We start from the raw sequence: 27,829 nt of genomic DNA, 5'->3' as shown, positions 1-27,829 counted from the left end.
CAGTTCTACTTCCCTTGTTGTTGCAGCTTACGCTCCTTCAGGGTGATTAGTTAGTCCAGAAAGTATTAATGTGGGCTACAAAACGGAACTGAGCAACGGACGCTGCGCGCGGCCTTTATAGGCAGGATGACGTCGATACGGCGGCTGTCGAAGGACATCGACTCGGAGGATGTCGACGCGCAGCGCCCTCTAGAGAAAAATTTTCCGAGGCCAGCAGAGCTGGAAGGATATATCTGAGATGAGGAATACGTCGGAAGAACATCTCGTCGAAAGAACGTTACAAGGTAAGAAGTAACTTGTTCATTTCTCTCATCGGGTTGAAAAGTCTATTAACCAGCCTAAGGAGCTTTCCAAAATCATTTGTTCTCGATCAACAGTTCCTTCTGAAACTATGTTGCCATCTCAGTCCTTGTGTGTCTCCCTCTCATATTTTGTTGAGAAGATTGTTAAAATTTGCTAAATAATTTGCTCTTCTGGCCTCCGGTCTTCTGTTCTTGGTGATGAACTTCTTACCATTCTTAGTGCTTCTTTGTGGTCTGTTTCCTGTTTTCACTACTGCTGAAATCTTGACGGCTGCTTCCAAATTGAATTCCGCGTCCCCTATGGACCCTATTCCTTTAGCTGTCCTGAAAGAGACTGTGCCTTCAATCGACCCTCTGATTACATCTGCCGTTAACATCTCTCTGTCTCTATTGTGCAGATCCCTGCGTCTCTTAAGCACTCTCTGGTTGTCCTCTTTTTGAAAAAACCTTCCTTGGATCCTACTGTTCTTGCTAATTATCGTCCTTTTTCTCGTCTTCCTTTCCTAATGAAGTTCCTTGAATCTTTAGTTGGTTCTCTTTTGAGTTCTTTTGTTGAAGAATCCTCTTTTTGTTCACACATCTCAATTCGACTTCCACCCTGGACGGAGCACTGAAAGCGTGTTGTTCTCGGTTGTCGATGATCTTGCACATCTGTATGGTCCAAGGCAGTGTCAGAGTTTTGTTGCTACTACACCTCTCTGCTGTGTTCGATATGATTGACCACGCTGATTTACTCTGTCTCACAAGGGCAGGCCTTTCTTTGTTCTTTCTGGGTTCTGACCTTTTCTTTTCAGACAGGACCAAATAGCTTTGTCTGCCTCCCTTTCACTCTTCTCCCAGTACTCTGGCGTGTGCTGTCCCTCGCAGTTCTGCCCTCTACCCCTTGACGCCGTAGGAGAATCGATGTGTAACTACTGGCTCAAGTTGAACAGGGAGAAAACTGAGGTGTGGGTGGTGGATCCCCCTTCTCTTGCTGGTTTCTGGACTCCTGCTTTCCTGGGCCACCTGTTTTTGGCCCCTTTCCTCCTCCTGCTTCATCCGTGAAATACCTTGGAGTAAAAATATCAGCATCTCTATCTGCTGAACTTCAGATTAGTGCAATCTGCCAGAACGGGTACTTCGAATTTAAAATCCTGCGTATGATTCTCCCATAACTTCCTTTTCAATTGAGAGCCCCTGTGGCCTTTTCTATTGTTCTATCCACAATGCCTTATTTTTGGCACAACCGATTTACTGCAGCACCTCCAAGTCTTGCAGAATTCTGCGGCGAGAGTTGCCACCTCCATTCCTAGGTGTGTCCATATCTCTCCTGTTCTACGTCATTTCCATTGGCTCTCCGTTGCCAAGCGTGTCCAATTCAAAGCTCTTTGTTTGGTCCAGTGCGGTTTTTATGGGTCTGGTGCCGAATAACTGCAGGTGAAATTTCGACCTTATATTCCGGCTTTGGTCGCTTCATCCAGCTGACGCTTGTCTCGTTTCTGTGCCTCACTTTAAGGCCTCCCGTATTGAAGGCCTGTCCTATTCGGTGGGTGTGGCTCAGCTACGGCATTCCATTCCCTGTACTCTGAGAATGATTGAAGAGCACTACATGTTTCAGCACTTGCTGAAAATGTATCTTGTATAGCCTGTTTCTGCCTCCTCCTTGCTTGTAGCACTATGATGCCTTTGTGGTGAACATGTGCTTTATAAATATCAATAACATAACATAGTCAAAGTAGAATGGTAATGAGCCCCTGTCTGCAATAGATACAGGATATAAAAGTGTAAGGCTGAGAAAAGGAATTGTATATGTCTCTGTTTCTTCATAGAATGGGCGAAGAAAGCAATATCTTGTACTTGATTAGGGCCCAAGGGGTACATGGAAAATTCCCATTGTGTATCATATATAAGTAAGTGAATGAAAATAGAACCGCTCAGTGACTGTGAGTATGAATTAAGTCTTTTGTTAAGTTCATCTGACTAGGGTTGAAGTCACTAAATGTGTTCCTAAAAGTAAGTCATGTGCTCTGTTCTATTTACTGGGACGAATTCAGGGAGATCGTCACCTCTCCCCAAGAGCCAGCCACCCGCTTTGTGATTAGGGAGTTAAGCCTGCTATTCTTACCACCCCCTAGGGGACATGAGCACAATCCCTCTTGGGGTGACTCCCCTTTAGGGACCAGGGACCCTGAAGGGGGTATAAGTCACCATCTCTCCTTCCCAGTGACTAAATCCTTTGCAGGGTATTTAGGGGCTAAGATATAATATAACCCAATACACCGCTTTGTAATGGCTGACTTGGCTTCTGACCTTTCATGTGACCAATCTTCTATAGAAACTGAGCAGAGACGAGTTAACAAGCCCCCTGCAGGATCGTCCCACAGACAACCAATCACAGCGTAGTCGCAGTGCGGAGCTTAACCATGCCAAACAGGAAGAGGGTGTGGCTGGCAAGAACTCTGGTGACTGGGTCCCAACAGTGGGTGCGCACAGAGTGCAGCACAGAGGAAGGCCAGCGGTAGCAGCCAGAGAGGCTGCAAGAGCAGGGCAGAAGTGTCTCTGTGGACCGATTACAAAGCCCAGCCGAATGGCCGCATTAGAGGCTACCTAGTCCTGGCCACAGAAATTATAATTTTTTTTTTTCTTTTTTTTTTTTTTGTCGGGGTCATCATCCGTTCAGATATGGGAGATCGTTACTTTCAGAATTACCCTTTTTTACTCATCAGTCTTCAAGAGTAGTCTTGACAACATGTGCACAAGCCTGACTTTGTCGACCTTTTTCGCTGTAAAGGAAAAAGGTCATGTTAGGTTATGGTGCACATTACTTATGCATCCTCGTCTTACCGCCTCGAGTGCGTTCAGCATTTCCTCGGTTTCTCCACCCAGAGGTGGGTCCTGTTTGAGAAAAAGCACAAGGACATGTTGTGTAAATGTAAGTTTACTCACTCTTCTTCGTCGTTGCTGTCCTCCTCCGGCCTGTCGATGATCGCGTAGTCCCTCCGGAGGCTGTGGATCATCCGTCCGCAGGATTCCGTCGTCGTCTTTCTTCCCTACCACCAGGCGGTTTCTGGAAAAAAGGAGCACATCTTTTACGCAGCACAGGATTCTCCAGCAGGCCTGGATGTCTTCCTGTGCGTGGGTCCCCGGAAACAAACCGTACATCATTGCATCGGCAGTGATGTTTGCTGTCGGGATCGTGCCCCCTAGTTCCGTGGCCAAGTTCCGCATCAAGTCTCGTGCGTAGGGGCAATCCTAAAAGAGATGTTACTGTCTCGTCTGCCGTGCAGGCCAGGGGGCAGTTTTTGAAGCGGTTGAGACCTCTGGCGTGCATGAACGTTGCACCGGCAGACCTCCCTGGATGTCCATCCAGGCAACATCTTTGTGCTTGTTCGTGAGCCGTTTCGATGCCACATTGCCCCACACGCGCTCTGCGTTTTCTGATGATAGGGTCCTGATCTGCTCGCAAACGTCCCTGTCACGAATGCTTTTGTGGATGGCCCCATTCTTCCACTGGTCCGGCGCCGCCGCATCCAGGTGGAATTCTCTTACAAAACACTCCGCTTAGGCATAGTACAAGGGGGCAGTCCAGTTGTATGGGATCCTGGTGTCCCACACCACCCATCCCAGCCTCCGCCATACCGGGAGTAGGAAGAAGCGGGCCATCATGAATCCCACGTGACTTTCATCACTGCTGCTCAGCGTGAGCCTCATGCAGTTGCAGGTGAAGAAGCCCCTCAGCATGGTGGGGATGTCCGGCACCCCCTTCCCGCCTTTGTCGTGTGTCTTGATCATGGTTGCTCTCTTTACTCTATCCATCTTCGAGTTCCAGATGAAGTAGAATACCATCCTCGTGATGGTCTTTATGGTGGACTTCGGCACCGGCCAGACCTGTGCGAGGTACTGCAGGACCGGGAGGACATTGTTCGCCCGAGCCAGCGTCTTCCCCTCTATGGTCAGCCTCTGCAGGCTCCATAGCCCTAGCTTTTGCTTGTCTTTCGCCACGCACTCATCCCACGACCTTGTCGCGGCCCCTTCGTAGCCAAACCACACACCCAGGATCTTCATGTGGACCGGTCTGATGGGGAAGGGCAGAGGGTCGTACATTGGGTTCCAGTTTCCGAAGAGCATGGCTTCTGACTTGGTGCAGTTTATCTTGCCCCCTGATGCCTTGCCGAAGTCCTCGCAGGTCCTTACGAGGGCCTTCATCAAGCACCCGTCTGTACAGAAGACCGTAACATTGTCCATGTACAGGGAGCACTTCACTTCCCCCTTGCCTTCGCTCCCCGGCACCTTCACTCCTCGGATGTCCCTATTCTGTCAGATGTATTCTGCCAGGAGCTCTATGATGCAGACGAACAGCAAGGGTGAGAGTGGGCAGCCCTGACACCCGACTCCACCGGGAAGGAGTCCGACTTCCACCCGTTTACCATTGCGCTGCTGAAGATCTCTTGGTACATGGTCCGCACCATGTCACAGAAGAAGTCTCCCAGACCCATCGCTCGCAGGGCTCGGGCCATGAACTTGTGGGACACTCTATCGAAAGCCTTTTCCTGATCGAGGCTTACCAGGGCCGCTCGGACCCTGCGGTCCCTGGCGTACTCTATCGTGTCCCTGATCAGGTCCAAGCTGTCCGCTATCTGGCGCCCTGGTATCCCGCAGGATTGGTCTGGGTGGACTAGCTTCCCGATGACCTTCTTGAGCCGATTTGCCATCACCTTTGCCAGGATCTTGTAGTCCACGTTTAGGAGCGAGATGGGTCTCCAGTTCTTGAGGTCATCTCTCTCTCCCTTTTGTTTGTACAAGAGGGCAATTGTGCCTTCCCTCAGAGTCTGTGGCATGCTGCCCTTCTCCGCCATCTCCTCGTATAGCGTGAGCAAGTCCAGCCCGATCTGGTCCCAGAGTTCGGTGTAGAGTTCCACTGGGAGCCCGTCACAGCCTGGGGTCTTGCTGCGTTTGAAGGAGGTGGCCGCCTGGTGCAGCTCCCCCAGGGTGAAGGGCGCATTCAGGCCCTCCCTCTCCTCCGGTCCCAGTGTCCTCGAGATCCCAGACAGAAACGTGTCTGCCTGGGCTCCCTCCGACACCTTGGGCGGGTAGAGGCTGCTGCAGAAGTCTGTGACGACCTTCATCACCAGTTCTTTCTCGTCTTGGAGGTTTCCCTCTGGGTCCCGTAGTTCCAGTAGGGGTCTGGTAGTGGAGTGTAGCTTCTTGAAGAAAAATGCGCTGCATTTTTCATCCTTCTCAAGTCGCTCGACCCTGGAACGGAACATGACTTTCCTAGATTCCGCCTGGAAGTGGTCGTCCAGCCCCTTCCTCGTCTCTTCTAGGTCGTCTTTCACGTCCTAGCCTCTGAGCTAGAGTTCGAACAGTCCTGCAACCGCGATGGCAGGGCTCTGAACGTCCTCTTCTTTTCCCGTGCCACAGCCCTGCTGACACCCTGGAAGAAGCTCTGGACCTGGGTCTTGACCCACTCCCACCACTCCCCCGTGGATTGAAAGCAGTCCTTCATGCTCCTCCCCACTGCGTATGCTTCCCTGAGGTTTGCCTTTTGTCTCCTCGCTTTCCAGCAGCGTGCAATTCAGCTTCCAGGATCCCGGCCCGGCTGGGAACTTCCCCGAAAGTTCCCCTGTGAAGCTGATTGCTCTGTGGTCAGTGAAGTGTACGGCAACCATGGAGCTCTGTACCGGCCTTATCGTCTGGGAGGTGAAGACGATATCGATCCTGGAGCGCATAGAGCCATCGGGGCGACTCCAGGAGTAGTTCCTGGCATTCACCCCCATGCCTCCGATGACATCCCTCAGGGAAGACTGTGAAATGCCTTCCCCTTACGAATGGCCACTCCTGAGGATTTGCAGTCGTTTCCTCCTGACCAGAAGGACGGCCCGTGACTCCACTCCTCCTCGAGTTGTTTGTACGACCGGTCATACGGTATTCCACACTCTTGGGGGAAGCACACATCGCAGTTCTGGGCTGCCAGATATCTTATCGTGCTTGCCCTTTGGATCCGGTCCTTCAAGCTTCTGACATTCAAGGTGAGCAGTGATATGGCCATCCTTGCAATGTTTAAGCTACGGATTCTGGTTCTCTAAGGGGTGGTTCTTGTTTGGGTCCTAGTTTAGTCCTGTTCCGAACAATCACCTTGCACAAGTTCCATTCTGTCTGTGTCCGGGTCTTCCTTGTCGCTTTTTCGCCGTCTGGGACCAGCAGGCTTTGCAACATTTCTATTACCTTCAGCCGCTGGTGCAGGAGCGCGATCTCGCTGAGGGGTGTGCTATCTAGGGGTGTCACGGTATTAGTTTTATGACGGTATGATAACCTTCTTGCCAAATGACGATATATCATGGTTATCGCGGTATAGCAGTTGGAGTTAACCAATCTTAACAAATATTTTCTAAAAGGTCATAAATTATCAGATTTATCATCACAAACAAAACCAGGCACCCAGGGCCAGAATTGGGCTTTTCAACATACTTTCCACTGAAATGCCACCTCTTGCTTCCACCAAAGACAAACACACATGTGGAGAGGAGGAGGGGGTGGGGGGAGCCCTGCTGCGACTGGCAAAGCAAACTCAATAGCTTTTCTTAAGTGGTCATTTTGGATTTTAGCTCCCCCACTGGCTACTGGTGAAGATGAACATGTTGCCATCTTTATAACCTGCATGCCACAGATCAATGGAGGCTGACGGTAGTATAAGCTTGTGCGCATACACACATACACACGCACGCTCTCTTTACGTTACAGCCTTTAGTTTACTTGCGGGCCAAAAGGTGTTCATGTAATCACAGACATGTTACCCTTTGGTATGGCAGCAGGGAATGCCCATAGAGATGAGTGAATTTCGCAATGTGACTTATTATATGTAAATTCAATGATGGAACCAGGCAAATACCCCATTGTCATATGTTTAGCAAACATTATCCATTATAAATATATAAACCCCAAAGTCGCCAACCCAAAGTAAACCCTTTCCCTTCTTGGCACTGTATTTATTCTTCCTATTGCTAACATATTGATTTTGTGTCAGGCACGTGTGGTTTATGCAATGGCATTAAAAACTGCTCCAACTGAAACTACTTGGCAGATGGCACATCCAACAGTGCAAGGCCAAGACTATGCAGCACTTGCTTACTGCAGCCTTTCCAAATCAGATTGAAAAGCACACTTAACGGTATAAACGGTATACCGATATAAACAATGTGACGGTTATTATTGTTCAATTGAGTGGTTCACGGTATCTTTAACGTTATACCGTTACATCCCTAGTGCTATCTTCGTCCTCCTCCTCGGAGTCCGTGTTGGGGATCACCACCACCTCTTCTCTTGCTTTAGCTCTGGCTGCCTTGGTGGCCGTTAAGTAGTCTGCCCTGGTTTGCAGGGCTTTCCTTCTCGTGGCCCGGGAGAGTCGCACGGGGATCTCCTTCTCGCTCTCCTCGTCAGCTTGCTCTGACGCGGCTTCGTGATTGGACTTGCTCCTGAGTCTGCCTGTCCCTCCTCAGTTTGGACTTTCTCTTCCCTTTTCCTTGGCCGTTCCCTTGGTCTTCGGGGTCTGAGAGGTCTTCAACCTTGGAGGTTGAGGGGGGTATCAGGGCTGTTGTCTCAGGGGCCTGTGGCGCAGCTGTCTCTGGGGTTCGGGCAGCTGCCACCTCGCCTGCCACAGGTGCCCCCGCGGCAGCGGCCTGGGGAGCTTGGGTGGGGATTCCAGCTCCCTCTGGCTCTGCTGGCCTCGTGGTGCTCTGGGTTGGTTCTGGGGTTGGTTCTGCCGTGCTTGGCGTCTCCTGGGTCTGCGGGGTTGCCGCTCGCCACGGGTGGGCCTTGCTCGGGTTAGCCTTTTCCTGTGCCTTCCGTGCCTGTTCTATCTCCAGGCCCTCGTTTCTGATCTCCGTCATCAGGGTCGCCAGTCCGTCCGATGCCGACTTGCTGATGACGGTTCTCCGGTCCCGTGGAGGTGCCTTGGTCGCCTCAGTCGTTGGCCGACTGGCCGGCTGTGGGACCTTGGCTCCTCCGCTCGCCGCTTGGGCGTAGGATCTGGCTGAGATCGGGCAGCCATAGTATGTGTGCCACAGAAGTTACACGTTTTCTGTCCCTTACATTCGTGGGCGTCGTGGCCCGTCCCCCTGCAATTTCGGCAGAATGACAGGGGGCATGCGCTGGCTTTGTGTCCTTTCGCCGTTGCACTTTCTGCAGGTGAAGGGTTGTCCCTGGTACCTTATCCTCCCTTCATCTGCTCCCAGGTAGAACACCGATGGCAGGTGCCTTAGGCCGTCTTGACCTCCGAGGCCCTGTTCGAGTTCTAGTGTGACCCTCCATGAGGTGTTCCAAACCCCATTGGCGTCCCTGATTTTGGTGGGCCCATCCTTGATGGTGCCGTACTGTTTCAGCAGGGTGCCTATGTCTGATTCCGAAACGTGCGGGTTAGTCATCTCCACCGTTATCCTTCTCTCCCGTGACTGCGTATCCATATCGAACGTACTGTACGGGGCCTCCTTTTTCTTCCCCTGGAAGATGTCCCAATATTTATCGCAGAGGGCCTGCAAGATGAATGTTAGGAGGAAGACCCCGCATGACAGGTAGTCCTGGAAGCTTAGGACCTCGCTGGGGCTTACCCCTGCTCCCAGAACCACCTTGTCCCAGCACATTTTGCGGTCAAGCATTGCCCGCTTGCCGCCAACCTCATCCGGATGCAGGTCAAGGGTCTGTTTCATCCGTTGGTTCAAGGGGTAGGGCTTGGTGGCCCAGGCAGAGCTGTTTCCCCCGGGCTTGGCCCCTGTCGCCTTGCCCTGGGCATCTGGCTTGGCCCCTGCTGCCTTGTCAGAGTTTCCTAGCTTGCCCTTCAGCCCTGGTCCTGGGCCTCCATCTCCTGGTTGGGTTCCGCTGGTGCCCGGTGAGGCGCCTCCTTTCCCTCCAGCTGTACTGGGGTGGCCGGGCTGTGCCTCGCTGCCTCATTTTCCTGCTATTGGGGGTGCCCCCGCCTGGGTCCCTGGGCCTCCCTTTCCAGCTCCACCAGCCCCTGTCGCCGGGTTTGCCCCAGCCCCTGGCGCTGGGATTCCCCTGGGCTTGGGGACCGGGGTGTTCCCAGCCCCTGTTGCTGGTTTTCCCCCAGCCCCTGTTGCTGGGTCCACCCTGCTGGGTGTGTCTGCTGCTAGCGCCGGTCCCACTTCCATGGAATCCTCTTGGGGGTCCTGTCCCCCCTGGACCAGCGCTTCGCCTTGCTTTCCTGAGCTCTCTGCCATGTCTAGGATGGCCCCAGATCAATTTTGCCTTTTCAGCTCCCCTGAAAAAAGAGCCAAACGGCCCGCGAAAATTCGGAAATCGTACTCCGAGTCCAACTGGGTCACTTTTTGTCCTGCCAAGCGCTAGGAAGTAGGTTATGGCTGCAAGCAACCAAGCATAAATCCCCACCTCAAAGGGCTGAGTCCAAAAAGGATCCTGGGTAAGGTGTTAGGAGAATAAATTCTCCAGCATGCATCCACCTATGCGCCAGAAATGATCACCAGTGCCTATAGTATTAATTCAAATCAAAAAAGATAAGAACAGATACTACACTTGATCTTAGCCAAAAGGCCACAGATGCTGCAAGTACAAGGCATCAGGGCCTTGGAGAACTGGTGTAGTCCAGAGCCCAGCTGAGAGGTCGCCTGAGTGACACCTCTGAGCCCAATCAGCTGCCAGAACGAGGAAGCGATATCCTCGACCAAACGTAGGGGAGCACAGCAGAGAAGAGGTGCAAGAGGCTCCACAACCACTGGAGAAGCCGCCCAACTTGACGCCCCTCCCGTGGAGTGCAGCACTAGGCAAACAGGTATGTGGTGTCTCCAGCGGAAAGAGAGGCTGACAACAGAGTGGAGAGAACGAGAATGAACCCGAGAAGGTGGGAGGGCGGAAGGGTACAGAACAGAAGAGCCCAAGAGGGTGAATAGAGAACACCCAGAGTGAGGAGTGCAAAACGGAGGAACCCCCCATAATGGGGCGTGAGAACGAATATCCAGGAGTGAAGAGTGGAAAACCAGAGAACTCCAGAGCGGGGGGGGGGGGAGCGAATTATCCAGAGTAGAGAGTGCAAGTAAAAAACGGTAGAGGGAGGGAGTGAGGGAAGAGGAACCCCATAATGGGGAGAGACTAAGAGAGGCCCAGAAGGGGGGAAGGGAGAAAGACTGAAAGAACACCAGAGTGGGCAACAGACAGAGCGTGACCTGGGCTAAAACACTGTCTTGCCTGATAGTATTGGCGGAAGCCTTTTCAGATGGAGAGAAGGTTGGGGTCAGGAGCCAGCAGCAATCCCTTTGACTTGATAGTTCCACAAGGGCTTTCTACTGTTGTTTTTTTTGTTTGTTGATGATTTTCTTTTGGGAAAAGGAGATGGTCATAGGTTTGAGTAGGATTCTGGGCAGAGGACCGATATTCATTTTCAAGACCTCCTGAAAAGCACCTTTTGGCTTTCTTTTCATAGGATAGGGTTTTAGCTGGTAGTGTTAGATTGTTTTGTACTGGACATGAAAAATAAAGAAACCTGTGAACCATGCCTCGTTGTCAGTCCCGATTCTGACCTACCATATTAAGGAAATCCATTCAAAAGTTTACGAAAATAATCTCTCTTGTCCGAGTTTTAAATGGATTCTACTGTTCTAAATAAATTGAGTTTCAGGGAGCTGGCAATGTCATGAGTGACATGTCAATTTTGATGGAATCTTTGCTGTAGAAAGTTACACAATCTATTCTTGGCCTATGACTGCCCGCATCCGTCTGTGCTAAGCTACATTCTGTTAGCTCTGAAGCATGTCCCGCAGCAGCCTACAAACGGGCATGAAGCAGGGACTCTGCAAGGGTTCCTGGTGGCCTATGGGAAGGTCCATGCATTCCCGGACCAGCTCTGCTCTCCGCTTTGGTCAGCCTGTTAGTGAAAGCGGTATTCCCATGCCTGAAAAATCCCTGTGCGGCGCCGCTTAGGCGGATTACCACTGCCCTGTTCTGCCCAGAATTTGAAGAGGGCAGTGCATTATTTATTTTTGGGGGTATTATACTTCTTGAGTTGGGGCAAATGCAGCCAATTAGTTCAATTTGAATGGAAATGAAATCCCTATTCTATTATGGTCAGGCTGATTCCCCCTACATAAGATTTAGTGTCACAACTCAAGTTCTTCATAAACTCTGTACTCAGTTCAGATTGTCTGCACGAACACTGTGTGGTTTCATTCCGGCTCTCGTTGGAGTATGTAAATATGGAATGTGGAAAGAGAATACTGCTATAGTTCATTAAATAGTCCTGGTGGGTAAATTGCCTCTCTCCCCTTATTAACGAGCATACTCGGAAATTAGGAATAAAGCATACTCGGAAATTAGGAATAAACTGCTGTGGGAGCTGGCTTCTCTGGCGGGCTATAAGCGGTAATGCTCTAAGGTTACGCTCTATAGTAGGTTACTGACGCTGTGCTCTTTGATACTGTGCGTCTTCCCTGCCAAGCGAGTAACCAGTGCCAATGTAAGTTCAAATCAACCAGCAGGGGGCATCAAACACCCATTCACTATTCCATTCGCCCCCACTCCCTCACCCCACTCGCCCGCCGACCCCTTCCCAGCACCTTGAAATTGTATATGAGAATTACATGTACAGTGGAAGGGAAGGGCCGGTGTCTTCTCTGTGAATGCGAACATAAAATGTGTGTGTTTTTGCGGCGCGGGAACGGGTGCAGCTATGAGCTGAATTGAGTGGGGCATGGGCAGGGTCACGTTTGTCTTGACCTCCGAAGTCTAGCAGGATTTTTATGTCAGAAAGAAGCATCTGTCACCTGGCTTGCTTTAGGTTACCCTAATCCATTTCATAAATTCTGCTAAGGTCAGCCGTGTAAGAACCCGCTCTGTGATCTCCTTTAACCCCATTACCCCCCAACAAACACGCACAGAGCATGACACGAATGTCACAGACTCTTCTAATTACCCGCGCAACCCTGCAATTTCCTAAGAGGTAACATCTGAGATCGGGTTCCCGGAGCCGGCTTTGATAAAGAAAACGTGTTTGGCATATTCTATCGGCATCAGGATGCCAAGAGATGCCAATTACGCCTCTGCTCTTTTACTGTCCCCACGGGTCGCCCTCGCACGCCAGTCATAGCTACTACCTCACCCAATCACATTAAAAAAGTGGCGACTCGTGTAAGACAAAAACCCCTACTCTCCCCTCTCCCCCCCCAATCAACCCTGCGACGAATTCCTCTAGTAGCAGCTGCCTCCAGCTCTTTACCCTGTGCTGGACGGGCTTCCCCCAATAATTGATGTCTGATTGGAATATTAACCTTTACTATGAAATGAAGAAGTTTGACAGGCCAGACCTGGATAATGAGAGGGTTTCCTTGTAGGCTCAGCTTGGAGTGCCAAGTTGAATCCCTCCACCCCCCACCTAGCCCCCCCCCCCCCCCCCTTCCTGGAGAATGGTGAATTAGGCCTCTGGGACTCGGGCAGCGCAGAAACTGGACACAATTAGAGTAATTTGCTGTGTTATTAATGTCGTGCGAGGTAATTGGTCAGGTTGATGTGGACGAGCAGATAGCGCTGAGATGCTATTACAGCGGATCATTCTGATTGCCTGTTATGCACGTCAAAAGGCTAATAATGTGCCCTGGTCTCGGCCTAGGATAGAAGATCTTGTTAAGAACACTGCCAAGCTTCTGTGCTAGCAGACCTACGTTCTTGCACTAGCATTCCCTTAGAGCAGGGGTGCACAACTAATTTTGACAGAGGGCTGAAAGTACCTTACATGAGGGCTATAGTGGGCCAAAAGTAAATGTGGGCGGGGCGTGGCAGGAGGCTTTTTCAACCCTTAATTTGTATTAAACACATGGAAAAAGAATGTTTTTTTGAGGGGTAACGATTTTTATTGCATTTCAAACATTTTGTACTACACATTTTCCATTGTTGTAATTTATTTCGATTGAGTTATTGTATATCGTCTGTTTAATTAAATTATATATATATTATTGACCTATGATTGGACATTCCGTTATTTTGGACTGCTATAGTTTGCTGTTTGGGTTGTCCAAGAGGAGTATGGCCTTCGTTGAGTTAGGTTTCCTCAAAAAAAGCAAAGGATGTACATCTCCTAACTGTGCCTGTTTTAGCTTTATTATTGGGTTCACTCTTGGAGTGCAACACTATGCCCCATGGCTCCCACCCCCAACCAAACACTATGCATCATGGTCCCCTCACCCCCAACCAAACATTATGCCCCCTGCCCATGCCCCCCCAACCAAACACTATGCCCCATGCACATGTCCCCCACCCCCAACCAAACACTATGCCCCATGGCCCCCTCACCCCAACCAAACACTATGCCCCATGGCCCCCTCACCCCCAACCAAACACTATGCCCCATGGCCCCCTCACCCGCAACCAAACACTATCCCCCATGCCCATGCCCCTCACCCCCAACCAAACACTATCCCCCATGCCCCTCACCCCCAACCAAACACTATGCCCCATGGCTCCCACCCCCAACCAAACACTATGCCCCATGGCTCCCACCCCCAACCAAACACTATGCCCCATGGCTCCCACCCCCAACCAAACACTATGCCCCATGGCCCCCTCACCCCCAACCAAACACTATGCCCCATGGCCCCCTCACCCCCAACCAAACACTATCCCCCATGCCCCTCACCCCCAACCAAACACTATGCCCCATGGCTCCCACCCCTAACCAAACACTATGCCCCATGGCTCCCACCCCCAACCAAACACTATGCCCCATGGCTCCCACCCCCAACCAAACACGATGCCCCATGCCCATGTCCCCCACCCCCAACCAAACACTATGCCCCATGGCCCCCTCACCCCCAACCAAACACTATGCCCCATGGCCCCCTCACCCCCAACCAAACACTATGCCCCATGGCCCCCTCACCCCCAACCATACACTATGCCCCATGTCCCTCACCCCCAACCAAACACTATGCCCCAAACACACTCTCAAGCATGCACCCATACAGACCCGTACCCCCCACACCCCAACTCAGCACACACACACACTCAAGCATTCACCCATACAGACCCCGAACCCCCACCCCCAACTCAGCACAAACACTCTCAAGCATGCACCCATACAGACCCAAACCCCCCACCCCCAAACTCAGCACACACACTCTCAAGCATGCACCCAAACAGACCCGAACCCCCCACCCCAACTCAGCTCACACATTCTCAAGCATGCACCCATACAGACCCAAAACCCCACAACACCCCCCCCCCATCTCAACATACACAACACAAACACTCAAAAACAAACATTCATACACATCTGACACCCCCTACACCCCCATCTCAACATACACAACACAAACATACAGCAGAACAGACCCGACACACAAACAGACCACTTACCGGACGTGCTGGAAGGCAGGTAAGCTGGAACGCTGGTGAGGTGAGTGGTACTACGGCTGGCGTGGCCAGCAAGACTGAAATGCTTTCCGACATCAAGCCTTTCTGGCCACGCCAGCCGTAGTGCTGGCCCTCCATTGGTGCAGCACACACGCACTACGTGGCTCGTAGGAGCGACGTGGTGCGTGTGTGCTGAGCCAATGACGGCCAGTGTTTTGTCAGGCCCGGAAGACAACAAAGACTTTCCTAATGGAGGGCGGCCGATGCTGCTTGCGGGCCGCCCTCCATTAGGAAAGTGTTTGTGCCTCGCGGGCTGGACAAAACAGCACGGCGGGCCGTATGTTGTGCACCCATGCCTTAGACAGTAAGACACATGCCTCCTTCACACTAGCCTACAGAGGCACGTATATAAGCGCACATTCCGTTATGTTATTGAATACGTGCATAAACACTCATGCACCAGTAAAACAACATGCAATAGATAAGATATCTGATGTGAGGGGAAACAGAGCTTCATACAACGGTGTGAGTTCACGTGACATTTTGAATAGGTTGTGTAGGGGAGTAACTGGAACAGTCACAGGGGACAATGCATGCATGGATTTACATAGATTAAAGACAATCCGCATTAGACATTTTTAAGAGCAGGGAGGTGGCATAGAGCTGTGTTAGGCATGTGACCATGATGGGTAAAGATCTAGCGTGGAGTCAGAGAAAGTAAGGTACAGAGGCAGGTTAGAGGCGAGGGGAAAATGTTTGTAAGCAGGCAGATGAGAGGGCGGTTAAGAGGGTAACTCAGAGGTGAGCAGGTAGGCTTTTAGTTTGGGTTTGAACAAATCGGTGTGGGCTGTTTCTTGGATGTCTGGGGTAAGAGAATTCCAAACAAGCAGAGCAAGAAGGGACAAAGAGCAGAAACAAGAGGAAGCACAGGGAGGGTAAGGTGCCACAAGGGTAGTGAAGGAGGGAGAGCAGAGATTATGAGAAGGTTTGTAGAAGAGGATCGATATGGTTCTTTTCTGCGGATAGATTTGGAAACCAGGACAATACATTCTAATCTGGCACTGTTTTGCACAGTCAGCCATCCAGCCTGGTGATGGTAAGAGGAAATAGATGGGATGTGAGAGAGTCCGGTTAGCGAAGTTAATGTTCTTGTCGAGAGGACAGAAAACATAGTTGGGGATATCAAACAGTAGTTCAGTTTAGAGACGACCAGAGTGGTTAAGATATGCTTGGTAGTGTTGAAAGGAAGGGGGTGCCAGATGTTCCTAATATTTCGAAGGTTGAGGCGAGGCACCATTGCAGTTTTGCAGATAAAAGTAGAGAAGGTTATAGCTGACACAGAGTTTTCTAGCTGAATAAGTGTAGAAAACCGATGTGCCTACACACTTTGGTGAATCCTTGGATGTCATCCCTTCTCCCCGATGGGGAGCCCCTTTCCATGAGGCCAGGGAGATGAGGCTGCTATCCGCTAGTCCCCCTGGGCGTGGAACTCAGCAGGTGGATCTTATGGGGAGGGATTCCCCCTCTTGGATACAAGGGGGATATTATGGGATAACGTGGCATAATCCACCCTTACCCACCTTTCTCTACTCATCTTCTTTACCTTCCTATTATCATTTAAGTTCCCCCATGTGTTTCTGTTACAGCAATAGTACCACTAAAACTGGGACGAGGAAGTTAAGGACTGACGCCACTGAACTATCTGCTTAATATACTGAGGCAAGGAAGAAGTTCGGAACCATAAAGAACCCACAAGACCTACTCATTGAACAGTCTACCTTTTTGTGTTCTGTGGAACTTAAAAAGGGAAGGAGGACTAACAATGTTGTCAGTCCCTCCCCAGAGGCACCACAAGTGAAACAACCATACCGCAGACAGAAGAGCTGAACCTGCAGCTGCTCCCGGGGGCATGGCAGAAGAAGAGGCGTCATCCCTACCTGCTCTCAGGAGGACCGAAGCCGGAAGAAGCAGAGGCTTCCAAAGCGGAAGAGTGCAGCAGAAGACGGTCCAGCATGTACGCGCAGCCAGGCTCCCAGTAAGTGCTTGGGAGCCACGTATGGCAGCATACAAACCGGAAACAAAAGTACCGTCAAAAGACGCAGAGAGGCCTGAGGCCGAGGTGAGAGCCCATATAGAAGGTACAGAGGCATCCTGGGAATCTCGAGGGGGGGGGGCTCAAGAAACCAAGGTGAAGGGTTGTGGGACCTAAGAAAGAGAAACCAGTGTGAAGGGGTCTGGGACCCGAGAAAGAGAAACCAGTGTGAAGGGGTGTGGGACCTGAGAAAGAGCAACCAGTGTGAAGGGGTGTGGGACCTGAGAAAGAGAAACCAAGGTGAACGGGTGTGGGACCTGAGAAAGAGAAACCAGGATGAAGGGGTCTGGGACCCAAGGAAGAAAAGCCAATGTGAAGTGGTCTGGGATCAGAGAATAAGAAGTCATGACAACAGGGTCGAGGACTCTTCGCAGGCGAGACAATATAACTAGCAGTGTAGTATACCAGGGATACTGTAAAGAAACCAGTTAAGTCTACACAAAGGCGGGGACCAAACAGTGCATGAGGACAAGGTCCTCCAACAGCCTTCTTCTTCGTCGCAGTCCCAATTGAGTCACTGGAGGGGCTCATCAGGGGGGAGAGAAAGGCCGGGGAAAGGGAGGCATTCCACCTACAACATTGAACTGCCAAGTGAAGCCTGAACAAGGCCAGGGAAAGGGAGACATTCCCCTACTTTAATTGCCAATTGTATGCAATTGTGACTGTCCATAAGAAGGGAGTCCTTCTCGACCAAGAAGACAGTGAACAACTTTAGTTTGTTTTCAAGTCTAAGGGATAGAAGTAGGATTTTGACCCTGGACGGTGGACTCTTTATTTTCAGACGTTCTGACATTTTCCTTCATGTTTAGTTGAGGCAAGGAGAGTTAGGGAAAGATAGACTCTTCTCTTATTTTTTTAAAGAATCAAAGTCTTTGCCCAACAACATGCCATGCCACCTGTGTCGGTCTACTCCTCCACACCCTTATAACACACAAATATACTAAACACTTGAATACTCTTCCCGTGCACATTTCAAAACACAGGCATGCACACTGTAAACCATGATGCACATAAGCACTATAGCTTACACAAAACCACGCAAATGCGTACACTGCACTGACACCACTTGACATGCACATCCGTGCATGTTGACACTGTTGCATACAAACGCTCAAACGATGCAGAAGTGCCCAGATATGTTCACGCGTGCTTGAATGCACTCACCCACTCAGTCAACTCATTTGCACGTATCCAGTAAGCATCCACGGGCTTAATGTACGACTATGCTCTCCTTTGAGCCATCCATTTCTGTGTTCTAAGACCCTTCCCTAAGACCAGGCGCAGAAGAGCCATGCTGGCCATTTCATACGTCCTGTATCTTGGGAATGTGCTTACAAATGATAAAAGACCAGAAATCCTTGTTTTGTTCCCCCTCACCTCCAACTCCTCTGATGGACTACGCTGCGTTACCCGGCCAGAAATATGCATTTCAGTTGTCAATTTTTTAAAATCGAAAATATGTATAAGTGTCTTCAGCACAGTCTTCACGTTTCTTCTGAGTTTTTGGAGATGCAGCTTTAAAGGATGCAGTATGTTTTGTAAGCACTCAGCTTTTGGTTTTGCTCACTGTTGGTTGTCACCCATCATAAGAGAGCACATCAGTGAAGCAGAGTCTTTGTCGGTAGCAATGAAGAATGACTTCTCGTTTGTGAATGTAATGGGGGCGGTTTGGCATGGTCAACTAATGAACCATATAGGGAGGCGGGGTTCAACAGCTATTCAGAAGGCGCCCCTTGCGCGGGGTGGAAGATGGCAGTGGTGAGCGCTTATTTAAAGCTGGCAGCTTCACCCACACCTCCTCTCTTTCAGAACAAGAAGAAAACTTTGAGTTCATCATCGTTTCACTGACTGGTCAGACGTGGCACTTTGAAGCCACCACCTATGAAGAACGTGATGCCTGGGTCCAGTCAGTGGAGAGCCAGATCCTGGCCAGCCTCCAGTCTTGCGAGAGCAGCAAGAACAAGGTGAGATCCCCGGCACATACACCTGCACCTGAAAGCAGAAATCGTGAGTGGCAGTGGAGCTGCGGGGCAGGTACAGGGGGACCAGGGCCCAATTAGCCTTTCCGAAGAGATGGCGGGTGAGTCAGGCTGACCTTTGCTCCCTGCAGTCAGGCAATCCCATTGTGCTTACCCAACAGCATGCTGGCTGCACATAATGGATCTGCAATAGAAAATATGTTCAGAAGAAGTGGGTTGCTGAGGGCTCTGGAACAAAGCTATGATCATAGGAATGTTCTTGCAATAGGAATCCCTGCCACAGAAAAGGACGCACTGGGTAATTTGTTCTTATGGAGGGAATGTTGCTAGAACATGAGTTACTTGCATAGAGAAGGATACACTTGTACTGCAAAGGGATGCTCTCTTATCTGGCACCTATAACATAGATTACTTCCACAGGGAGGGGGCACATGGAGGGAGGGATATGTTCACAACGTGGAGTGTTTTTGTAGCAGAAGTTACTTCTGTAGGTAGGGGGGCATGCAGCTGTAGGTAGATGTTCAGACCGGGGAAGTATGCTTTTTACAGGACTTCCATAGGGATGGACATGCTGGGGCTTGAATGGTGTACTTATATGTGGAAGGAAGGGTGTACTCGAACCCTGAAACTGTCCTGGGTAGCACTGTGTTCTGCACCTTCTTCATTCTTTATATAATGCCAATGCTAAACGTTAAGCCAGGATTCGCTCTTCTTTTAGGAAAACGTGTTCCCACCAGGGGTGTTGCTAGGTCTGGAAAAGACCCGGGGCTACGCTAATGTCAGAACTGTTGGGACCGGGGGCTAGCTAGCCTTTTGGCTGTAGCTCCTGAGATTCTATCCTGGGCTACAACCAAAAGACCAGGGGCTACAGCCCCCTTAGCCCCCCCCCTTAGCAACGCCTTTGGTTCCCACCAACCTTCTTGGCAACAGTTTTATTAAGCAGTCATCAACTTCTAAAATTCACTTCTCAGACCTGAACAATGTGACAGTATCTAACGGGTAGTGCACATGCTTGAGGACACTTTTGCAGCATGTGCAATGTATGACATGTTCTCTTCTAATGAGTACATCTGTGAAAACATGTACACAGGTCTACACTACACATTTTAGCAAATGGTTACTCATCACGTGGCCCTTTTGGACTTGAACTCCCATCAGATCTAGCCAGCATAGTCCATAGCGAATCCTCATGGGAGTTGGAATGCAGAACCTCTGTTCCTGATATGCGTAGGCAATGTTAAGAAAATTAAGCACCAGTAGAAAGTTGAATTACATTCATTTGAATAATTTTCACTATTTGTGAGACGCTTATATAGTAAGAGACTCTTACGGACCAGGGCAAGTCATTAGCCACCATGAGCCCTCAGTCCCTAGAGCCAAATTGTCACCTTGCTCAGTACAGTAGAAAAGAGGCACACGTAAACCCCTTTTGCTTACTTGAACAAAACAGAAATGACGAGTACATAAAAAATATCAATGTCCAAATTCCAGGGGATGTTTTGTGGATCGCTCAAAAGCACCCTTAGAGCACACACATATCAATGAGCCTCATTCAATGTGCTGGCTTCACTGCTACATTTTCCATCTATTGAACTTGGAGGATTGCCTTGCTAAGATGAATGTAATTAGGTAGTTCCAAGGTAAGAAGATTGAGCATGAGTTTGTGGGCTGTGCACGACAGACACTAGCACAAGGACAAAGGGAAGGATAAATGACCACCTTGTGATGCACCTTTGACCAAAGTACTTTCTTTTACAAGTAAGAATCACTCCAAGGCTGGCACAAGTTTCACACTCTTGGCTTTTGAAATAATCAGTTACATTACATTTCATTGGTGCTAGAATTTGAGGTAGAGGTCGACTCGTCCATTGTTTAGTTTGATTTTGATTGCACAGTTTAACCCTCAGTGCTTCCTTCTCAGTTCTGTTTCCTCGCTCTTTCCCTTTCTTTTCTAGTCTCGGATAACCAGTCAGAATGAGGCTCTGGCCCTCCAGTCGATACGAAACATCCGGGGCAATGCTCAGTGTGTGGACTGTGACATGCAAAGTGAGTACAATATTATGAAGAAGTCCTGTGTGTGACTTGGAAGTTTGCTTTTATGTATAACTGTAGAGGGCACGACCTCTCTGGACTATGAGCGAAAAGGTTCCCATTACCTGCCTGTAAGACCGATTTAGTTCAGAGGTATTTCCTCAACATTGGTTCCATATGCATTTTAGAAGCCCCATTACTCACACTCTCCTCCATCATAGTAAGAATGCTGCTTGTATTGGAACATTGCTTCTAAATTGTATTTGTATGACACTCTGCCTTTTTGAAAATGTTTTCAGTGTCATTAATGTTGCAAGGGTTGCAGTGCTTTCTGAAATGAGAACTTATCTCACTCCTATGAATGCTGGAGACGTATACACCAATCATGCATAAACATTGGTCTTATTGTACTTGAGTGTTCCACGCTTGCAGGGGGTCATTTGGGGCACAAGGAAGTAGGTGTATTGTTGGTCATCTCTTGAACTTACCAGGCTTTATCTGTCACCTCGGTCTGGAGGAAAAGAGTTCCAGATTTTCTCAGCCAGCACAGACAGGTGGACATTGGCTTTTGCTCTTGTATCTCGTTTTGTAGATGGAGGGGTACTGAGATTATGGATCATTACTAGTAGTGTTGCAGTGCTAATCTATGGAGAGTGATGAATGATTCCTCCATATTTTAAATGCTACTCATATACACACAAGTGCAGTCTCAGGAGGATCAATGCATCTTTCTGAAGGGCAGGATTTGCTTTGCTGGGAGTCTATGATAATGTTAGATAGTTCTTGTCCGATAGCTGGAATTCCTATTTTAAAGATGGAGACTCTTGCAACATGTGTTTATTGTGATGTTTAATTTCTAAATAAGTGATCTACTTCTATAAACCTGTTATTGTGGTTGCAAAACTTCAATGTTTGAGGAAGGAGCAGCAGTAATTGGGAACTTCCAATTGCAGCAGAAATTAGGCTGATGCGAACGTAGAGGGGAGGTGGTCCAGGACCCAGGGAAAGACCAGTTGATGTGTAGAGCAATAGAGTGATGGAAGGTGCAGGTTAGTCCACAGAGAAGGCCAGGAGCTACATCAGGAAGAGGTGCATATAGAAAGATGGTCGCCATAAAGAGTGATTCACTGCCAGATATGTCTTAATTTGAGCTAGGAAAGCCCTGTTACATGATGCTGAGCAATACACGAGCTGGACAGAGATGCTAATGTATGGTCCACACAGTTGAGCCATTAGGGGCTCTTCATGAAGGCTTGGACAGCATACATACGATATGCAAGTGTGCCGCCCTCCCCATTTCAAGTCAAACTTCACGTCATAATGTTATGACTCCTACCTCAAAGCTAGTTTTCTTTTATTTGGATATCTTATTTAGTTTGTTTCCCACAAAACAAATATCTTTTCTGGTGAATGATTACGGTGAAAAATGTCTCTAGCCTTTTCTCTCTGACAAAAAGCCATGTTCTCACCTGCCTCAAGAGCCTTGTTGATCCGTGTGTGGAATAAGCTCAGCCTCCACCTGAGTACCTATGCACAATATTGTTCTACTGTAATTGTACCCCTTCTTCCCAAATTGCTTTCAACATTACTTTATACATTGAAAACATACCAGCAAGCAAGAGGGGTTTCCTCTGCAATGGAACTGAACCCACATTTGTAACAATTGGCTGTCATAATGAAAGAACTATTACAATACTTGCACTTTAGGATTTCTTTGAGTAAATGCTGAGGCAAACCACACATTTCACTTCCACGTTTGAAAACACATTTTTATCTGATAGTGCGCGGCATATCTTTTACTCATTTTGATCAAGAGAATCCAGATTCATTCATGTGGAATTTATTTTCACCTCCACAAATGCACAAATGAACTGTTACAATCCAAAGTTGTCCACTCTAGTCTTCATCCTCCACCAATATTTAGGTGACAACCTTTTCATGTCAGACGGGTGATGGCAAGCGTATTTACCGTAATTGTGTCTTGCGAGCAATGGGGAATAATTAGAACTTGTTAGTACATTTTCTCGCAACAAAGTTATCAAGGGTTGAGGATACAGGATTGTTGCAAGATTTCCCTGGTTCACCAGCATTAGTGATTACTGAGCAGTCCGGGTCAACTTTTATGGGTGAAACAGGGAGGTTTGAAGATTGAGTTTAACACTTATGGCATTGACTAAGAAAGTCTCTACAGTGATGTTAAAAAAAAGTAATACTTTATGGTCTGTGAGGAAAAGTACATTTTGAAAAAGCTCCCAAATCGGAGACTCCCATCCCCCACACACCGTCATGGGCACAATAATGAAGCCAAACATTTCACCAAATAAGATTATCAAGTTTTCAAATTATTCAATACTCATAGGGTTTCAAAGACCTGTTAGAAATGGTCAATTCATAAACCGATATGTCATGGCATAACAAATGTGGCTTGAGTCAATATATGTTCGATATGTATAACATGTGTTTATTCATCAGGCCCAACGCGTTTTGAGAATATCTTTCTCTTCATCAGGGGCGGATTTCAAATCATTTCCATAAAATAATACAGATAACATTGTTTTAGAAAACAAATTTCTTGTGAATATATCCAAAATAATGATACTCTCAATTAAGTGTTACAAAACAAATAACTGATCCATTTATATCATACTATTCTTTATTTTATTCAGAAGGAAGTCTAATCAATCAATCAAGGAATGTGGTAAGTCTATCCATGATAGCAACTGTGGTGTTGTATTGAGCATTATCTCGAGAAAGATATAAATGTTCACATACTTCCAATGGCAGATAACTAATGATTCCAATAAAATCTGATGGTCCATTGATTAAAGCGGGAAAAGATATTGAATCCATCTTTAGAACTGGTCATTTTTTATTTCAACTCTTAAGCTACTCTGATTGTGAGTGCTGTGTTAAATATCTTTGCTAGCAAATGAGTAATAAGAAATATCTCACCTCCTTGTACGATGGTCAAAAACAACCGGCAGTGAACATATAAATCATGTTCCCTCGGGCCATAGACTTCTCCCATGCCCGCTCTGTGGCAATAGTTTAAGTATTCTAGTGGGGCTCAATTATTTGAAACAAGCATAAATATAATACACTCACCTAAAGGTAGGAAATCTAAGAATCTCTCTGGTGATCCTGCCCAGGGCTACTATTTCTACATTAACAACCGTCTCGGTCCTTCGAGGATCTATAGGAAACATGGCATTGAGAATGATGTTAAGCGAGGCCCTACGTTTTTAAATCTGCAGGATGCTGCTATTGGGGCATGCCAGGGTCCATATTTATACTTCCTGATCGGAGTTTCCTTGTCTTTACTGGTCGTTGTTCCCCATTCATATGGAAGCGGCTCGAGATTGCCTCAAAATGACTGCCTTAAATAACGGCATGATTAAGCGTCCATATGACGTCATCGCGTATGACATGTGTGATGTCATATTTATAAACAAATGCAGATCTATTTGGCAATTGCTTGTGTGATCCAAATTAGTGTAGGGGGCTCAAATGTGTTGAAACATTCATAGGAGTAGCCTCATTGTCCATCATAAACGGGAATGTGAATATATAAACTTAGAACAATTTATAATCCTACGGAATTGCCATATTCAAATGTGACTCCTAAACTACCGGGCTGTGATTTGTATGTAAAGAACTGTCCTTATCCTATTAGGCAAAAACTGCATATTGTTTAAGCACATACTGCCTCAAAATGCACAATCTGCTTGTTCATAGTTGTAGTAATTGAACAGAGTTATAGTAATTGAACAAATGTGTCAGGGTTGACCATTTCTCCTCCGCGCCTTAAGTTACAATATACTCTATGGAATATTCATATACAAACTAATTTAAAATAGAATGTATACTTTTCCATAACACTGGTGTGCACTGTATAACAATTTTTGATAAATACATTGTGCACAGGTTACAGGTAAGAAGGCTTTGTTTCAAAAGAGAATTTTTAGAGGAAAGGTAATCAAATTTTCCTGTTAGTTACTGTCAATGACCCAAGTCAAAGAGGTCCTTCCAGTACCAGTTATGGGTAATATTATCCCTGGGGCAATGGGGATATTTGCTCAGCCAGGACTTACTATCTTAAGGGAATCAATGGTCGAGACCAACTTTATTCCGCTTAGCTAGGCTTGAAACTGGGTCTGTTGTTTTAGTTCCCCAAATGTAAGGAACAGGACCTTTTGTCAAAGATATGGCAGCAGTAATGAATTATCCAGATGCTTCTCTGGAGGGATTCGAACACCAGGTAAACCCTCAATCTGAAATATTTGTGGTGGGTTTCCAGTGAAGATTTCCAACTGCTAGCAGTCACTTGTTTTGTTCCTGCCAGGACAATGAGGGCGGTTCCTAGTCTCTGTTTGTACATCGACAACATGGGCGTCAAAATACAATTTAGATCCTTGCTTTTGAATGGATTGTGTCCTCCCATGTATTCCTCATTTTATGATAAATATCCTTCCAGCTTCAGCTGCTTTCAGAATTTCTTTTTGACGGGGCACTGTGTGCCGTCTCGTGGATGTCCCTTGAGGGCTTCGATTCGACTGTCGATGTCATCATCAGTATAAGTAGCTCACGCAGCATCCAATGGCTTTAGTTTGTTTTTCCGCGCTAATGCTTTGAAGAATTATGGCATGCTTCGGTTCTTATGTGAAATTCGATAGTTCTTTTTGTTTCGAAAATGTGTTCCGTGTCGGCTCCATCAACACCTCAGGCTTCAACAAGTGCCAAGACTGTGGATCGACAATGTCAATCACAGACCCCCATTGCATATGTCTGTGGTGTCTTGGTACCGGTCACTGTACCTCCGACTGTGGCTCCTGTCAGGCGATTACTGAAAAGGCTCTCAGGAAGCATAAAGGTAAATTGGCAGTGGGGAGGTTACCTTCGAAGTCCCCTTCGAAGAGTTCAAAAAGAAAGACCGATGAGTCGAGGCATTCTCCTCGACGTAAAAAATCTAAACGGTCTCGATCGAGTCGATCACGCCATTCTTTGTCTTCTTTGAAGAAGGCCAAGAAACAGCGTCATAGGTCACCTTTGACCTCCAGTGATTCCTCAGCTGAGGTTATCAAGTGCCCAACTAAATCGAACTCCCCAGCAAAATGGGATGCGTGTCATAATGAAATGCTCAAAATCTCCGAGAATGGAACCCGACCCCCTCAAAGGACAAGCAGAAAGCCCATGCACCTGCACAAAGACAAGAAAGGGAAGTCGAAGATGAAATCTTTGAAATCGAGCCATACGACGGTACTGCATCGAGAAAGCTCTCCATCTGATGAGAAACTGCTGAGGGCTTCGAAAGTCAGGAATCCAGTCCATCGAGGGTTCCTTCGAAGAAGCATAAGAAGTCGATAACGCCTTCGCTGACTCTGTTAGCGGCGGAGCTGTCGACACCAGTATCGAAACCGACGCCGACAAAGGCGACCCGGACTTTGAAGTCATTGTCGATGATTACTTTGAGATTGTCGAAGCCAGTGGTAAACCTTTGCCCAAAAAAGATTGAAGTCTTTAACAGCCATCTATGAAGGTAATGAACCTTCAGATAACACACCACCATTTGGCTTACAATATGGCACCCCTAATGTGCGAGAGGAATTGATCTCTGATGAGTCTAGATTAAAAGACTTATATGACAACCTTCAGTCGGCCAGTTAGATACCTCTCCCAAGTTAGAATTTGGCGAACCAGATCCTACGGACTCCTCATACAGGAGACTAATGAGTAAGGTTAAAGAGTTTTTCAGTTGGAGTAGGCCTACTCCTTCTTTTGAACAGGATGACATGACACATATCTTGGATCAAGGTCCCCAAAAAGATCCAATTTTGCCATTTCACTCTACACTTCAAAAAAGAGACTCCGCAAATTGGGAGACACCAGAGACTGCAGCTGCAGAAAATACAAACTTTGCTAGAAAATGCAGACTGTGCAGCAGCGACCCAGATTATCTGACTAAACATCCATTAACTGAATGTTTGGTGGTTCAGGCTGCTACATCTAAAAAGCAGTCAGCATACCCATCCATCCATCCCTCCTGATAGGGATGATAAGAGAGTGGATGCCTGGGCGAGGAAGATATTTACTGCTGGCAGTATGGCATTAAAGTCAACTAATGTAACTTGTACCTTGTCATGGTTTACGTTTACCCTGTGGGACTGCGTAGCTTTGGCGGCCGACCACATCCCAGAAGGAGAGGTAAGAGACTGCTTCCTGGCGATCATCATGGATGGTAAGGAGGCAATGGGTGACTGTCTCCAGTCATGTCTGGATACTACAGACAGCATCAGCAGATTCATGGCAACTAGCACAGTGTTACCCAGGTTTGCATGGTTGAGGAAGTCTTGGTTTGCACCAGACATGCAAGACGGTGGCTAAATCCCTTAGCGCCGCCATTAGACCGCCTCAACACCCCTACTCTGCTTCATCTTCCTGGACAGATAAGTCCTTTCGATTCTACTCATCAATTGGAAGAGGAAGAGGACAAGCCGGTCAAAGAGGTCGGAGAAGATTCCCTCGAGGTGGACGAGGGAGAGGTGCTAAGCCAACCCAAGCAGCAGCAGGTTTACTATCAGCCACTGCTTCAACCACCTCAAAACCACTCTGAGGCCTTGACTCGCAAGACCCCGGTGGGAGGCAGACTTAGTCAGCATCTGAAAGAATGGCGAGACATTACTTCAGATGCTTGGGCACTAGAAACTGTTGCTCAAGATTACTGCCTCCCTTAACAAAAAAGGCCTCGGGATCATCCACCGGGGAACAACTTTCAAAATTCCAGATCCGCTCCTTGTGCAGAAAATTTTGACCCTGCTAGAGAAAGGTGCAATATAACATGTACCTGTAGCGGAAAGGAACAAGAGTTGGTATTCCCCATACTTTTTGATTCCCAAAAAGGACAGAGGATTGAGACCCATCCTGGATTTAAGAAACAAGTTCCTCAGGAAGGAAAAGTTCAAGATGGTTACACTTTCCTAAATCATTCAGGCTCTCCAAGACTGGATGGTTTCATTGGATCTTCAGGATGCTTACTTCCATGTGTCTGTACATCTCAAGCACACAAAGTACCTGAGGTTGGCGGT

At 48.1% G+C, this 27,829-nt stretch overlaps 1 protein-coding gene and 1 pseudogene across 4 annotated transcripts in view; one reads left to right on the top strand and one right to left on the bottom strand.

Annotated features, from left to right (window-relative positions):
- Positions 1-27,829, top strand: part of AGAP1 (ArfGAP with GTPase domain, ankyrin repeat and PH domain 1) — a 1,778,872-nt gene that overhangs the window by 1,500,007 nt on the left and 251,036 nt on the right. For all 4 annotated transcript variants that reach the window (XM_069615994.1, XM_069615993.1, XM_069615991.1 and 1 more), the window contains 2 exons: positions 18,547-18,701; positions 20,672-20,762. In XM_069615994.1, coding sequence (XP_069472095.1) covers positions 18,547-18,701; positions 20,672-20,762 — 246 coding nt within the window. The remainder of the gene's footprint in view (positions 1-18,546; positions 18,702-20,671; positions 20,763-27,829) is intronic.
- Positions 9,700-9,855, bottom strand: LOC138490661 (U2 spliceosomal RNA; annotated as a pseudogene).

Source organism: Ambystoma mexicanum, chromosome 9 (assembly GCF_040938575.1).
Source record: "Ambystoma mexicanum isolate Mex_15411 chromosome 9, UKY_AmexF1_1, whole genome shotgun sequence".
Lineage (NCBI taxonomy): Eukaryota > Metazoa > Chordata > Amphibia > Caudata > Ambystomatidae > Ambystoma > Ambystoma mexicanum.
This window is presented reverse-complemented; position numbering and strand designations above follow the sequence as displayed.